The sequence below is a fragment of the Mycteria americana genome, chromosome 6, assembly GCF_035582795.1.
Source record: "Mycteria americana isolate JAX WOST 10 ecotype Jacksonville Zoo and Gardens chromosome 6, USCA_MyAme_1.0, whole genome shotgun sequence".
NCBI classification, from domain to species: domain Eukaryota; kingdom Metazoa; phylum Chordata; class Aves; order Ciconiiformes; family Ciconiidae; genus Mycteria; species Mycteria americana.
Window position 1 is genome coordinate 26,006,522 of NC_134370.1, and position 15,728 is coordinate 26,022,249.

The window sequence follows — 15,728 nt, forward strand, 5'->3', positions numbered from 1 at the left end:
GGGTGATTTGTTCATTGACTGTGTTTTGATTTTTCTACATGTTGGCCCATTTCTATTTTTAACACAATACATTAAAATAACAGAGAGGGAAAAGCGGTACAAAATATTTTTTTTCCTCATCTATTTGCTCTGTGTTTCCTGTCCAGCAGTCAGCATAAGAGGAAGAATGGCTCTAGAGAAGGTGTAATGCCACAGCCGCACCAAGAATTTATTCTGTTGATATTAAGAGGCAGAGCAGCAAGTATGGTATTAGTTTCTGCTGTGTTGCTGAATAAACTGTAGAAAGTGGTTTGCAGTGTAGAATACGTATCCCCCTGAAACTTATTTCCCCTCACAGCATGTGCCTCTGCTTTCAGCAAGAGTGAGTTACGCTGTATTAGCAATAAAGGGGAAAGAAGAGCCAGCTTTTTAAAGGCGCTTAGGCAGCTGAAGAGGTAGGTAGACGACTAATAGGATTTAGGATCCAAGCCTGAGAAACCTAAGTGTCTTCAAAAGTCTCACATAAAATTCTGACAGAAAACCTTCAGTTTCCCTACTCTGCCTAACCAGTGGCAACCTACCATCATGCCATTATTTAATTAGCAAATTCTCATGCCCTGGAAGGACTGGTTTGACAGGTCTTTCTGTTTTCCACACAGATTACCCTATATTCTATAGACAAAAAATATCGCTATGGGGACGTGTGCCTCTCCTGTAGATAGCATGGGATTATTTGTGCAAGTGTTGCTTTCGCAGTGACATGCATCTCTTCAAATGCAAGTTATGCTTTATGCCACGAATTAATGGGCTGCTCAGTAGGTGGAAAGCCAGTCCAGATGACCCTCCAAGTCCTCGAGCTCCTTATAGGGAACAAAATCCAAGCCCCAATTCCTCTGTCACTGTCACACCTATCCGCTATTTCCGTCACTTCTTCCCAGGGCCTATCCCACCGCCGTTGTAACCCAACATGCGGTGCCAGCCTAGCGTCGGAACGCGGCAGCCGGGTGTGTGGCGGTCGGACCTTCGCTCCAGGCAAGGCATCGCAGCGGGGCCTGAGCAGCCGCCGGGCAGGGACGTCTGGGGCCTGGACACGCGGACCCTCGCCCCACGCCAGCCCCACGCTCTCGCCGGTCGCCTCCGTCAACGTCCTGCGTTGGAGCGCACCCGTCCCGCCTCAGCGGGACGCTCCTGCCGGGGGGCCCCGCGGCAGGGCCTCAGGGGGACCAGCCCGGCGGCCGAAGCGGCAGCCGGAGCCCCGCGGACCCCCCCGGGGCCGCTGCGGGCGCGCTCAGCCCAGCCGCAGGTGGCGGCGGGAGCCCCGCGCTGCCGCCGCTGCCACCGCCCCCGCCCGCGGCCCGGCCGCGCTTCCGCCCGCGTCAGCTGACGGCTGCGAGGAAGCGGCGGCGGCCCCAGCCCGGCCCGGCCCCAGCCCCGAGCCCGCGGGAGCCCCGGCGCGGCCGCCCCCGCAGCCATGGCAGGCGTCGTGGTGAGCGGAGCCCAAGTAAGTGTCCGCGTCCCGCGGCTCGCAGGGCCCGGGCGACGGCGGCCCCACCTGCCGGGGGCAGCCCGCCCCGGCCGGCGGGTCCCCGCCCCCGGCACCGGTAGCGGCTGCCCGAACTCCAGGCGGGCTCCGCGCCGCTCGGCCGGGGCCGGGGCCGGTCTTGGCCGTGGGAGGCTTCCGCGGGGCTGGGGGCGGCGGGCTCGCACGGGGCCGGGGCGTTTTCGTTTCCAGCCGCACGTAGGCACCGCGCCACGGGACGCTGCTCAGGTATCGGCCCTCCGGCAAACGCGCTGCTCCGAGGCCGCCTCGCCGCAGTGAAAGAGCCGAGGAGCCGTCCCTGCCCCCGACAGCACCGGGCGGCCCGGGGGAAGGCGGTGCGGCGGGGGGGAGAAGGCGGGGCGGCCCCCGGGGGTGTGCTCAGAGCGGCACGGGTGGGGGGAGTGCGTGTGCGCGCTGGCAGCGCGCTTTCTTAACGCAGAGGTAGCGCAGCAGCGGGGTAGCTGGTGGCCGGGGATTAATACTCTGGCACTTCTGCTGCTGCTGTAGCCTGCTCAGACGCAACAGGCGCGTTCCTGAGGCTTTGCTGTGGGAGCGGCGCGGCTGTAACAGTTCGTTCCCGTGCAAGACCCGCAGCTGGCGGTGGAGCCCCCGATGCGGGGGCCGGGGGGCCGAGGAGCGTGTCTGCTCCAGAGCGGCCTCCGGTTGCCCTCGGACCCTGCCGCTCTCGGGTCTGAGTGGGCTGCGGAATAAACTGAAGGAGGAGGGCTGAAATACGCTAAGTGTTGTTCCTGCTGAAAGTAAACACTATGTATGTTTCGTTTTGGTTAAAGAGAGAAGTTGGGAAGTGAAACAAATCCTACTGGCCTTTACCCAGTGCCTTATTTGGCTACTGAAAAATTTTCTGGCTGAAAATTGATGTCATTACTGCTGAACCCGTGACTAAAACTAGCAAAATATTTTTTTTCCCCACAAAAAGAACAAATGATGCTTGTCTTCTTTTTGAAAACGGTTTGCTGTTAAACCAGGGTGCTGCCCTTCTAATTGCTTCTTTAATCTGGTCGCTATTTCTGTGTGGAATTCACGTAAATGTGCGTGTGATATGGAGGCAATTGGCTAATTTTGCAGCTGCTGCAGGAAACGGTTCCTGTGGTCTCTGTGGTGCACTATGGCACTGAGCAACATGCTGCCTTCTTCCCCTGAGCATGCCTTGAGCCCCTGGAAGTAAAGCATATTCTTAATTTGGCTATGTGCCTAATATACAATCTTCTAACAGCATAGAGTAAAATATAATGCTCAACTGACTGGAAATACTCTCCAGATGTAATTCCCTTCAATGGAAGGGAATATGTGATATCTAGAGTTCATACATGACCTATTTGCTGACATTCTTTAATAAAGATGTTACTTTATGAGTTACTAAGGTTACAATATCATTGTAAAATGATTGCAGAGATTAAATGGTAATATCCTCTGAAACTAAAGCAGAAGAAAGGTGCAACTGCTATTGACTGGTTAACTTATGTTTTAAATATTTTGTAAAAACGTATTTTTTTCCTGAATTACATACAGTGTGTTGAAGAGTCTGCAAGAATGTCTGAGACGTCCATAGCCTATCTGATGCTGGGCTTTGTGGGAAACTGTCTGAACATTTCAGTGGGATATTGAGCAGGGCACCAGTAATAAGAATGATTGACTGTGACCAACCTGTATTAGATTTGAATTGGAGAATTAGGCAATGGAAACATCTACGTCCAGTTTTTAATCCCACGTGATGTTCTGTGACCGATAGAGAGAAATCTAAGAAATCTGCTATTACTGGTGTGCCTTGCACCCAAAGAGCTGAGGAATCTTGGGAAAAGTATGCTTGCTCTCGTCTCTCAGTGATGACGTCTCTGGATATGTACTTGAAAGCTCATACTCATTTTGAGGGTATTTGAGATGGATGCAAAAGGAAGAATAATGAATTATGTACATTTTATCATTTTCTGGCTAAAAGATTTTGAACTGAAAGAATGAAAATGAAGAAATGTTATTTTTCTGTTGTCCGGACTACTGAAGTCTTGTTTTATATCACCATTGTTCAAGGATTAAAGAGCAGAAGAGTGGGAAAATAACTCTTGAAAACTTGCTCAAAAAGGCTTATCGTGTATTGTATCGCTGGCAGTCGCTGCTGTTCTTACAGTAAAGAGAGTTCTTGGGTATCTGAAGCAAGTTCATGTATGTGGGGTATAGAGATCTGAAGTTGAATACACTTTGTGTATTTTGTGGAAAAATAAATTATTTGTTTTAAATTGAAAAAGGTGCTTGTACTGTGAGTGTGCTGAAGTGGACTTTGTGGAAGTAAAATTCCTTCTACAAGGCCTCAGCATTAAAAGGTCATGACAACCATATTTCATCTGCAAATATGGCTGTGAATAACCTGTTTGTACCAGTTGTGCAAATATATTTGTATATTATAACAGTTCAAAGGATGAAGCTTTGCAACATTTTATGTATTTTGCTTCCTGTGTGCTCCAAAACACATTTGTATGAACTTTTTTCTTCAACTTCTGTTCTTGTGGAGCTAGAACATTTACGGCCAGGTAAGTTTCTGAAGCGGTGGGAATGCAGGTCAGAGTCTCTTGCTTCTTCCCCACCACTCCTCCCTGGGTGAAAAGCAAAGTGGTGGTCTGTGCTCTTGCTATGTTTGTAGTTTCTCAAGGTGGTCTTGCACTCCTAGTGTTAATAGGCATCATATTTTAGTCATTTCTATTCCAACGTGTTACATTGAACTAAATGCTTAATCCAAAGTAATATTCTGCTGTTAATGTGGTGTCTTTCCAAGGGTTTGCAAGCATTAGTTTAAAGAAATCTACCATTCAGCGAAGAATGAAGCAATTCTTGTATGCGTACGTGCATGTATGTTGTAAAGTGCGTTGTAGTTGCCTTGGATACAAACTGGAGGAAAAAAAACCCCATATTTAATTCAATGAATTCTGCAAAACCGTTTCTGTTATGTCCAAACCATTAGGATGCCAACTACCCAAAACAGTTCCTTTCCCTTTTGTCCTTATATTTGCTAAAGTCACGTGTATGTCTGGTAGCAGAATTTATTGCAAGAGCAGGTATGGTTTAACAAGGGGAAGAAGTTGTTAAACTGAGCTTCAAGCTACCTGTTTTCTGCTCATAAAAATTATTTCACTGTTGTCAGCTTTATCTGTTGAAGTTATTGAACAAAATGAATTAAATGGGATGCAATATGGTATTATCAGATTGCAATCATTTTTAGAGTGTGAGAGACCAGGATGACTTGCAAAAGTACATGCCGTCAGTCTGTTCTGCAGAGGAGTCTCTATTTTAACAGGAAGTGAAATACTATCAAAACAAAGTTTGACTGACTCTCTTGCATATTTTTCATCTAACATCTTTTAGACCAATGGGATATGGTCTTGAAATTGACTTTATATTAAATATTTAGATAACAGCAATATCTAATAGATAGTGATCTAACACAGTGTTGAAATCTACCTAACTAGCAAGCTGCCATTTAAGGGCGACTAAGATGTCTTTAGCACAAAATCTGAAATATCAGTATTTATACTGGGAGGATGAGCCAAGATAGATGTATAGAATTCATGACAATAGGTTTGGCAGGCTTTGTGGGGATTCTTTGAAGAAATCAAACCAAAGACTTCTAAGACAATACAGCAGAGAGAATAGAAAAAGTTTAGCTGTCTTATTTTTTGTGTTTTTCTGGAAATATTACCACTCACTTCATCCTGGCTAAAAAAAAAAAATCTGAGTAGACTATATTTTTGCTACCACTAATTCTTCCTATGTTTGTTAAAGGTGGGTTAGGTAGGCTGGTATGAAAAAGAGGAAAGACATTCACCAAGTATTTTGGGTATAAGGAGAAGTGTGATCTGAACGTAGATGTTGAAGCCAGAAATCTTTAAGATTTATGCAACTGGCTGAAAAAAGATGCACCTTGGTTTTTCAGATCTTGGGCAGCCCTCTTTGCTCTGTCCCTAGCATATCACTGGGAATAATAATCTCCTCAAGGAATGGTTATGAGAATGGATTGACAGTACACTGCTTGGGTATTTCTGGACCAAATTTTCCAAAGTGATCTTTTAGTGTGTTGTGTACTGAGAGGCAAACTAGAAAGTCCTTTGAATGGCCTCTGCTCTTTCAAAAACATTTCTTCTGGAGTGTATCAGAATGGTAATACAACGTAACGTTAGATCAAAGTATTAACAGTGGAATAGAAGAAATGTCATGTATTTGATCAAATTATTTTTACCTGAAAGGAGACAACACATTGTACGTAGATGTAATAAATATTAAGCTGATTGTATAAATAGGAAAATGAGATTGTGATAGATTCTATAGCAGTAAAACTGATGTAGCTTAAAGCTGTAACAAATATTTACTATATTGTGTGTTGTCATTGGATCCATGAGACAGAATCTGGACAGGAAACTAAATAATCCACTTACGAAATGTTTCCTTTTTGCTTCCAATTCTCAGGTGTCCTACATTAGTCAAGACTGTGAAGAAATTCCAGAATTCCTAGGAAGAAAATATGGACATATGGCAAAAAGGCTAGATCTTAGCTTCAACTTGTTAAGGTATGTGGCAATATATAGGTTTCCAAGTGCAATGTGGGACTTGTCCGACATTGCACTTGTCCAATGTGCGATGTCCGAAAATAGAATATTTAATTTTTTTTTTCAAAGTAGAAACATACATGTATGTCAAGTCCATTTAGTTGTTATGAAGTGGGTGACACTGTTTTATAGGCAATGTTTGTCTCCTTTTCTTGCACACTTGAAACACAAATAACCAGGTGAGTCTGGAAATTTCTCGTGTAAGCATAAATGATGCCCAGTGAGGAGCTTATGGTTTGTTCTCTGCTCAAAATGGAAAATAAGCATCATCATTACCTGAAGAAGTGAAGAATGGGATCAAAAGTGAATTATTCTTAACCAAAATACAAGTAGGTGTGTGCTTCTCTCCTTTCTTTTTATTTGTAGATCTCTGGTTATTACCATAAATGGTTTGTAATACTCTTTTCCCAGATGATGTGTTTTTTGTTGTATGATTTTATTTTTGGGCAGCTGTGTAGTTAAGTGCTAAAGCTAAATGCAGTTAGAATTTATAAATACGTTCTAATTATTTTAATATATGGATTGATTTAGAATTCTGTAGTATTCCCATTAGTTATTACAGTATCCTTTTCTATTTAATCCTTATGAGAGAGCCTGGTGAGGTTCAGCGGTGTGTCTTTCAGGTTGGCAACTCTGTATGTAAGCAGGGAAAAAGGAATGGAGTGTAGATGTCTGTTTAAGAAAAAGTGTAGTTTTTCAGTGGTAGGGTTGGACTCTTTTGAGTTTTCCTTTTATTTTATTGAGAGTAAGCTTAGAGTCTGCTTGTGAGGAGTAAGGCACATAAAAGTAGTGTGCTGGTGCCTTGTTCTCCTAGGGGGAACAACCACTGTTTTTAACTTACTTAACACTCATAAATGCTATCCTGAGCCGCTGTCAGCTCTGAAAGACTGATTCCTACATGCAAGAGGTAGCAGAGGAAAGGAGGCACTAAACAATCTGTGGGTTGTTATTGTCTTATACTTCTGGCTGATGACTGTACCTATGGAAATTGTAATCAGAAGAGAGAATTTTACTGGGGGAGGGAACTGAATGGGCATTTTTTCATTTTGTCATGAAGATAATTCAAGTTTTTGCATGTGTATTCAGATTTAATGTCATCAACAAGACTGCTCCTTCTTAACACCTCTGGAGGTACTACCTCTGGAAAAAAAAAAAGTTTGTTTCTTTCATTTAATGCATGATTTGAAGAACAGTTCCTCTGAGTTCATTTTATTTCATAAAGTAAAATATTAACATTAAATCTAGATGTAAAATACCACTTTAAAACTTTAAGTCATTAGTTCATGTTTTCATGGAGAGCTTAATTGGTGGTGTATTTCTCAAATCTGTATTTTCATCCCTCCTTTCCTTCCCTACCCAAAACACTATCACTTAGCCTGTTTTTCAGAAGGTATATCATTTGGTTTTATTGGGGTTTGGGGAAAAAAAGTGTGTTAAAATCTTTGTGGGGAAACGTGAGAGAAAGTGGTAGTTTTTGGGGTAGCTGCAATCAACTTCTGGTGTAGGATAGCTTGCTGTTGTAAAGCTGTAAAACTATTCTAAGGCCAGAAATCACATCTTGGGAAAGGGGAGAGGTGGTTTTTCGTTGTTGTTTTGTGGGGTCTCTTTTTTTGGTGTGGGTTTTTTTTTGTTGTTTGTTTTTTCTTTTTTTCTTTTTTCCTTTTTGCCTTAAGGAACCTAATGCTAAATGTGATGAGAGCAGTACTGTTTTCTTATTTGAGCTGTGATAGATATACTAAGCATATAGAAACTAAGAATGAAGTATTTATTATACAGTTGCTGTTCAGACTGGTCTGTACTCATATATGAACGCTGTGCCTGCATATTGTAGAGAGAGTCAGATAAGATGTAGAATAAATGTCATAGCCTTAAATGAATGTGAATATAGAAGAGAAGTCTTGGGCAGCTGTTGAAGCAAGTGTAAGCAGTAAGATCAATGTCATCTTCTTTAAACAAATATTATTGCTTGAAATATCTGATAATGCTGTAGTATAGTGATGAGTTTTGTGATTTTTATCAGTGAATGCTTAATTTGAAAAGTTTAGTTTAGTATGTTGTTTTCAGTGGGAAGAAACTCTAAACTTAATATCTCTTTGAAAATGAGTTTGATTTTCTAGAAAAACTTGCTATCTGTTGGGAAAGACATAAGTTGAGTGAAGAAGACCAAGGGTGATCAAAATCTAAAAAAGGATAAAGATAATATTATGCTTTGCTGGCACAATGGTTATTTGCAGTAAAGATGTTAGTTTTCATTATAATATGATTCATTATTAGATGAGAGTTTGTGTGTGTTCTTTGAAAGAAAAAAATATTTCAGTGGTCACTAATTTTCAGCCTGTATTTAAGCCAGAGAAATGCTGAAATATTCAAGCTACCTGTTCTCAGTGTTGGGCAGTAAATAAGTACTTACCAACTTTTTTTAATGTTGTTTTGCATGTAGGGTTTCTGTGTCCTATCCTCCATAAGTATGGTTACTGCCAAGTGTATTTTGGGAAGGAATCATCCTCCTGTAGCAGGCAATAAATTCTGTTACATAGAAGTGTCAATAGAATTTCTGACCACATAACAATTACATTAAGAATTTAAGAAACTGAGGGAAGATTTTTTTTTTATTTTGTGGGCAGCAGTATTTGCAGTCACGTTATTTGATATTGCTATCACGGGTGTCGTTGCATGGAGAGGAAGAGAGAGATCGCTCTGTCATAGTAACATGTTCGGCTTTGTGGTCAGTTGGCAGCAAACTCGTCTTGCAAGACAGTGCTGTCCTTTCTGAACCAGAAGTCACGTGCAGTTGTAGACCTGCGGTCTTTACTGTGCGCACACACGCACGCTTGTCCACGCGAGAGACTCTTACCAGAAAGATGTATTTGTACTGCATGATACAGATGTCACAAAACTTTCTTGTGCAACTGATACAATGTAATACTTGATTGAACAATTGCTTTAGTGATTGTAAATCGTGCTGATTTTGATACCACTACAGTGTAGATAACTTTGTTGCAAAAGTCAGGATAGAGCCGGGTAAGTTATTTTGCCATTTAAGGCTTTCCACTGTAAATGTGTGTTTTCAGAGGCTTGTCCAGGTATACTGGAAAAGGGGTGGGAAGACTGGCTGCTGCTGTTAGTAAAGTGGGAAATTAGTCAAACATGTTATATTTTGTGACTTATACGCAAACAGCTTTTGCCAAGCTTGTCCCTTAATAGCATATTAAAAGAGATGCTGTTCTGTTTTTCTGGGAAGTATAGCTTATTTTGTACAAACTAAGCAGTTTCTCCCCTCCATCCCTTTTTTTTCTTGAACTTGTTGAGTTGATACACATTTGGATAATAATTTAAAAAAATTTAGGGATATCTTCTAATTAATGATTGGTTGTTGTAGTACTTCTGTCTGTCTTCGTTTTTTTTCTGCAAAGAAGAGTAGTTATGTGGATTCGATGTTCTTATGTGTCGTGGTTTTGTTACTCAGATTTCTCCGATTTTTTTCTTTTTGGGTGTGATGTAAACCCATGAATGTACACAGGAGCGGAGAATTAAATTGGAGGAGGGGAGGGTTGTCATTAGTTCTTTTGTATTGGCAATTTAATACAGAGGAAAATGTATATTTTTCACCAATTTTTTCTGACTTCAGAGTTCTTCCCAGGCTAGAGCTCCTTCCTCTTTATTAAATAAAAATTAGGGCCTGTGTAGATGCTTAATTGTCTTTGCATCAGATGTGATAAATCTAATATCAACACTTGATTAAATAATTGCAAAAAGTTGCTCTTTAAAAGAATTGTCTTTCTTGTTTGCCTTTTCCCAAGAACTAGCGTCTCTCCTTGATTACCCTGAGTGATACATGGATCCAGCTCTCTTCTGGCAGCAAAAGCAAAGTGGCTGTTACCAGTTGCAATGGTTACACATCTCCCCTTTTCCCTGGGAGGGAAAGGAAAGACAGAGGTGAATGGCAAAAGGGAACTTTTTATGGGGATGTTGGGAAAAAAGAGGGGTAACAGCAATTTGTTGTGTGTGAGGCAAAAGGAAAAACTGGTGTGTACTTAAAAGCATGCTAGCTGTAATCGGCAAGATAAGGTGCCACTGGATTGCCTCCTATTTCCACCTCTGGCGGATGCAAAGCCTTCAACCCCAGACCACTATAGTCCACTTGTGAATTATTTCTTCTCATGCTGTTTTCCTTACAGATTTTGTAAATAGTTTCTAATGTCTTTTGTTTCCTTTTGGGACTAACGGGGGGTTGTGAAGAAGATGGAGCCAAACTCTTGTCAGGTGTACAGCAAAAGGACGAGAGGCGGTCGTCACAGGTTGCAGCAAGGGAATTTCCAACTGTTTGTAAGGAAAGCCTTCACGATGAGAAAGGTTAAGTGGAAGAGGTGCCCAGAGAGGCTGTGGAATTTTCATCCTAGGCGATATTCAAAGCGCAACTGGACAAAGTCCCAAGCAACTTAATCCAACTTTGAAGTCGCCCTGCTCTGAGCAGGGGATTGGACTAGATGACCTCTAGAAGCCCCTTCCGACCTAAATTATACTATGATTCTGCAGCTTTATTGGTGTGGTCCTCATAAAATGGCCTGAGTTGTAGCAGTTCTTTTGATTTGATATTGGTAGTGATTTTCAGCTATTTTAGAAATGAACTATTTACACCTAGTATTTTCAGTAAGGCATGTTTCAGGAGCAGAGATGTTTTGCTTTGGAAATCTGCTCCTGAGTCTCTCATGGCAACTGTATTTGATAGCCTTCCCTGATAACAGAGTTCTGCAAAGGCCACTATTTTGTTTCATAATGTGTGGAAAGCATTTCCTGGTTCCCACTTAATGAAAGCACAGAGTATGGGAAGGAAAGTCGCTGATGTGCCAGTGTTAGTGTTACTGGGAGGCTTTGCTGAAAAGGGTTTCAAGGGGGAGTGAAGAACTATTGTTGATCATTGGAAGTTAAAGATTTCATTGAAAGAAAAAAAGGTAAACAGTAATCACTGGTGAACGCAAGAAAGGAATAAATAAGTAGGAAGGATGTAATGTAGGTAGGGAGTAGAAATTTGGATGAACTACAAAGGATTTTTTTTTTAGATGCATCTTGCTGCACAAAAAACCTATTCAAAGGTTCTTTTATTTGTCTTAGATAACTTTCTTTGTGCCAAATTTCTTCTTTCACATTAAAGGCTAAAAGCACTCCAGTGCTTGAATAACAGATGTCACTGTTTTTGTACAAGTAGGCGCCACGTTTTTATAAATAACATCTACAGTTCGATTCACAGAGAAGTCCATCTTCTAATTTTGTCCTCAGTAGTTTTAAACATGTGAGTTGTTTTCCTTTTCCTTACAGAGATTTCTTCTGGGTCTAAGCTGTGAGGTGAAAGGGAGAGTGAATCTTTAATCTTGGCCAATGAGGGAGGATTAATCCAATAATTGTGCTCGTGGAGATACAGATATCTCTTCCCTCTCACTGTGGTGCAGATTATTTCTGCTAGAAGCATGAATAATTTGCACAGTGTGTGCTTGTGCATATTTTCCACTGTCCGATTAAGACGGTGTATATACGAAAACATCCCCTTGAACTTTAATCCTAGTCTGGAATGTTCCTCCATGATTTTTGTGAGGCTGAGGCTTTGTAATATCCGCTGTGGACTAGAGATTGTTTGTTTCTTTCTTCTGCCTACTGTTTTCTTGCCTGGGGGAATATGCAAGTGGCAGCTCGAAACTGGGCTTCAGTTTTACAGGGCATGTTCCTCTTTGTGAGTTGAGTATGTGAAAGAGAGGTGTTTTGTGTGTGTTTTTTGTTTGTGTTTTTTTTTTTTTTCTTGCCACCTTCCCAGTCTGTGCAGCAGTAAGACACACAGAACAGGAAGATGAACAACAAAAGAGGGATGGAAATAAAAGCCAGAATTCAAAACAAAGCATGACATATTTTTTAAAAGCCTTTAGACTGATCTTTACAGCATTTTAAAATGTTGAAGAAAATGCACTATTGTTAAAACTTTTTGATGGTTTTATTTATCAGGTAGAAAAATATTTTCACCATAATTGGGTAACTCTTAATCGTAGCAATTGCATATTTATCAGTGTGAGGGGCTGTTATTAATGTAGCTGTCATGCACAAACACATTTCTGCATTAAATCCATTTAGTATGTGCATTATTCGGTCTAGAATGTCACCAGGACATCAAAGCCCCCTTAGGCATAAGAGCACAGTGCCCTGCTGTGGCTGCAGAAAGGGCTTGATCAATAAATGTAACATGTTAATGCAGAGCAAATAGAATAAAAGATTTCTTTGACAAGACATGAAAAATCACCTTGTGGCAGCTGGCATGGTGATGCCATTTCAGCGGAGACACTAGCAAAGTTGATCTGACAAGTAAAGAGGAGAGATGATGGTTATAAGGTGCTTTTGTTTCAAACTTCTTTCTTGACCTGTCAGGTTTTGAAGGAGCCTGAATGGCCCTTTTTTGTCATGTGAAAATTGTAGTCTTAGGCAGTTATGAAGCAGTTATCTCTTCTCAAATTGTGAATGCTGCTGTTTAATTGATTCACTTAGCATTTGAAACTGTCACGCATTAATAATTGCTAAATCCTGTAGATACTGCTCCAGTGTGTCATGCTTAAATGTGTAGTTATCAGAAAATTAATATCCTTAATGAACCGATGCTTTCAAACTAGCATTGCATGAAATCTCTTTTGCCCTTTCATTTGCTGAAGGTATATCAGCCAGTTTTCAGAGAAACCCCTCCCAACAGTTGTGTGGTTTTATTTATTTATTTTTTTGATGCCCGACAAATGCCAGCTTTGCTTTGGGTACATAGTGTGCTCAATGACAATAAATATAGTAATTATGCTGGAGTTAGTAATTAACATAATTATAGTCAATTACGACAAATACAGTGCAGAGCTAAATAAATGAGGGTGAGAAATTAGCAAGCTAATTGATTTACCTTACTCGCTGCTTTTCCTTGCAACTAGCAGTTGCAGATTTTCTGCAGGAGAAAGAGTGTTGTTTACAAATAGCTGATTGTGTTTTGAAATTATTCTGTCTTATGGCTCTCACACTCCTGTTTCTTTTACACTGAGGTGAAGAGGATTGAAATATGGGGTAGTGGTTAGAAGGAGAAAGGAGCTGCTGTTCTGTCCGCACTGAATGCTTTGAAGGAAAATGTATGTACTTGCTTTAATTTTAGATGCTTCTTACAGTATTGAAAGGAAAAAAAAAGTCGTGATTCTTTACAAACAAAACACATTGCTACAGAAATTTTGGTCATATATTTTAATCCCCTTAGATGTGGCCTGAATTATCTAAGAGACATCTATCTATCTATCTGTTTGTTTATTGACATTAGAGAGATCTGCACAGCACTGGATAGCTAAAGAAAGAATTCAAATTGTTCAAGTAATCCAAGTGTGTTGAAACAATATGCCCTTGTTCAGCCATCAGTTTCAATAATTTAGAACCATTGGACCAGTAGAGATGCATAGTATCATAACATTTGTGCACATTATAATTGCCTGTTTTGTTTCAAGATGATTTATAGTATGTTGTCTGAAATAAGTGTATTGGAGCTATGCAGTTAATCTGTTTCACTCTCCTTGTTTTTTTGTTTTCTTTCAAGCATGACCACAGTTTACTATGTGAAAAGGGAATTAATATGTTTAAGTATTGAAGATTTTGTATTGCTTTTTTAAAAAAAAAGATGCTTAGTAGTAGCTGAGATTTCTTTCTTACTCTGAGAAAGCAGTGGCTTATAAATGTTTGTAAATTTTATACTTGAAATAGTTCACTGTTTCAAGGTAAATGGAATTGTGTTGAGAGACTTCAAGAAAGAGGTAGTGTTTTCCACAGCTAAGCAATCTGAAATGTATAAATTCTTGATAATTTTTCTCCTACTATTGCAGTAATGTATCGAGTTCAAATGAGTAGGTTTGTAGTTTGAGGTGGGTACTTAAAGTTTACCAGTAAGGAATGTCCTACAGTAAGTACAAGATGCTGTTTTTTAACTAACATTGAAATGTTATGAATGTCTGAAAATAAAAATACACTAACACTCCTAAGGGTGGTTTATTCTTTAGAAGCAATTCAGTTGGAAATCAATTTGCTAAATGAAATATTTATATACAAGGAATCATTTAAATTATTTAAAATTTACAGATGTAATGGTCTTTCAGATGAAGTCTTCCATGTTTATTAATCACTATGGACTACATTATACATAATTATCTTTCTATTAAAATAACTACGAAATAGTCTTATCCTACTAGAGGGACTGAAGACAAGTGTGATGATGGGTTCACTTGCTACATGGGTAGTACCTAGCGAGTTGTATAAGATAAAGATGTATAGGTGTATGTCTATTGTAAAAACGGAAGGAGAGTATTACCAGTAACAAAAAGGATTTTAGACTTCAAATATTAATTCTACTTTTGATAGTTGATAGACAATCAAAACTAAATCTACTCCTTGCTCTCTTCTTCCCCTCCTTTTCCCTCCCACCATGCCTCCCCCTTTTGAAAAGTGGCATTTCAACAGGAACCAGTTGTGATCTGGGTAATGTATAAGGAAAACTTTTTTTTTTTTAACCTTTCAAAACTTTGAAAAATATTAAAAAATACTATTAAGATATACCTTGTCTTGCATATGATAGCCACGCCTGTGTTCTGTTATTTTGTCAACTTTAAATATAACTATAGAATGTTTGCCTTTTCAAAGTATTATCTGTGTGTGTTTTTGTGACTTGTATATTTTCCTGCTATATCTTACTTGCAGTCATTGGTTTATTGTTGATATGAAGGGGACCAGTGAATGACTAATTTTAAAAATATCGAATGAATGGCTTATGGTATGTATTGAAATGTCTCGGTGTTTTCAGCATACTGTGCCAAGGATGTAAGTTGTTTTTTTGATGGACAAGTTATTTTTTCAAACTCAGTAATATGTAAGGACAAACTTAGAGTATAAATTGTTGTATTTCAATCTTGTACTGGTGGCTGTTATCTTCTTTAGTCCCAACAGCCGCTCTTTTTGTCCATTGATCCTTGCTTGACTTTTTATGGCCACATAGTCACTAACGGACTGTGAAAACACTGTAGTATATATACCTCTGACCCCCAGTGCTGGCCATTATCTTCTGATTTACTGTATCTGACAGATCAGAACATAAGATTGTTTTCTGTTCTGCTTTTCTCAAGAAGGCTTAACATTGTGGAAGGAGTTGTCTTGAGAGTGTATCATGTGGCAGAATTGGGCAAAAGCTTGTGACCTGAACCTTTGGTGGGGGGGTCAGTGTGTGTTCATATTGTGTAGTGGAGAATTCTTGGGAGGATTACTAGAGCTGTTTAATCTGGTAAAAAAAGTTAAATATACTGCACAATTTGACATTAAGTAAAATAAGGTTGTGAGCTTGAACTGTTACATCCTTAAATATAGCTAGTGAATATTGCTGTGATGGATGATGAAAGTCGTTTTTTTGGTGACATCCATCTCTAAGGGGCTGTTGCAATCATGAATAAAGGTGAAATCTGTACTCCTGAACAAAGGTGAGTAACAAACTCCTTGGACTTGAACAGAGATCGGATGTCATATTAAGCATCCATTGACTCAAAGCTGTTAAGAGCTTTTGACTG

General features: G+C 40.2%; 1 protein-coding gene across 1 annotated transcript in view; it reads left to right on the forward strand.

Moving 5' to 3' along the window:
- The first annotated feature begins 1,351 nt into the window (after positions 1 to 1,351).
- Positions 1,352 to 15,728, forward strand: part of LRMDA (leucine rich melanocyte differentiation associated) — a 696,410-nt gene continuing 682,033 nt past the window's right edge. Inside the window, exons 1-2 of the mRNA XM_075505150.1 lie at positions 1,352 to 1,480; positions 5,990 to 6,090. Of these exons, the coding sequence (XP_075361265.1) occupies positions 1,451 to 1,480; positions 5,990 to 6,090 (131 nt within the window). The 5' untranslated portion in view covers positions 1,352 to 1,450. The remainder of the gene's footprint in view (positions 1,481 to 5,989; positions 6,091 to 15,728) is intronic.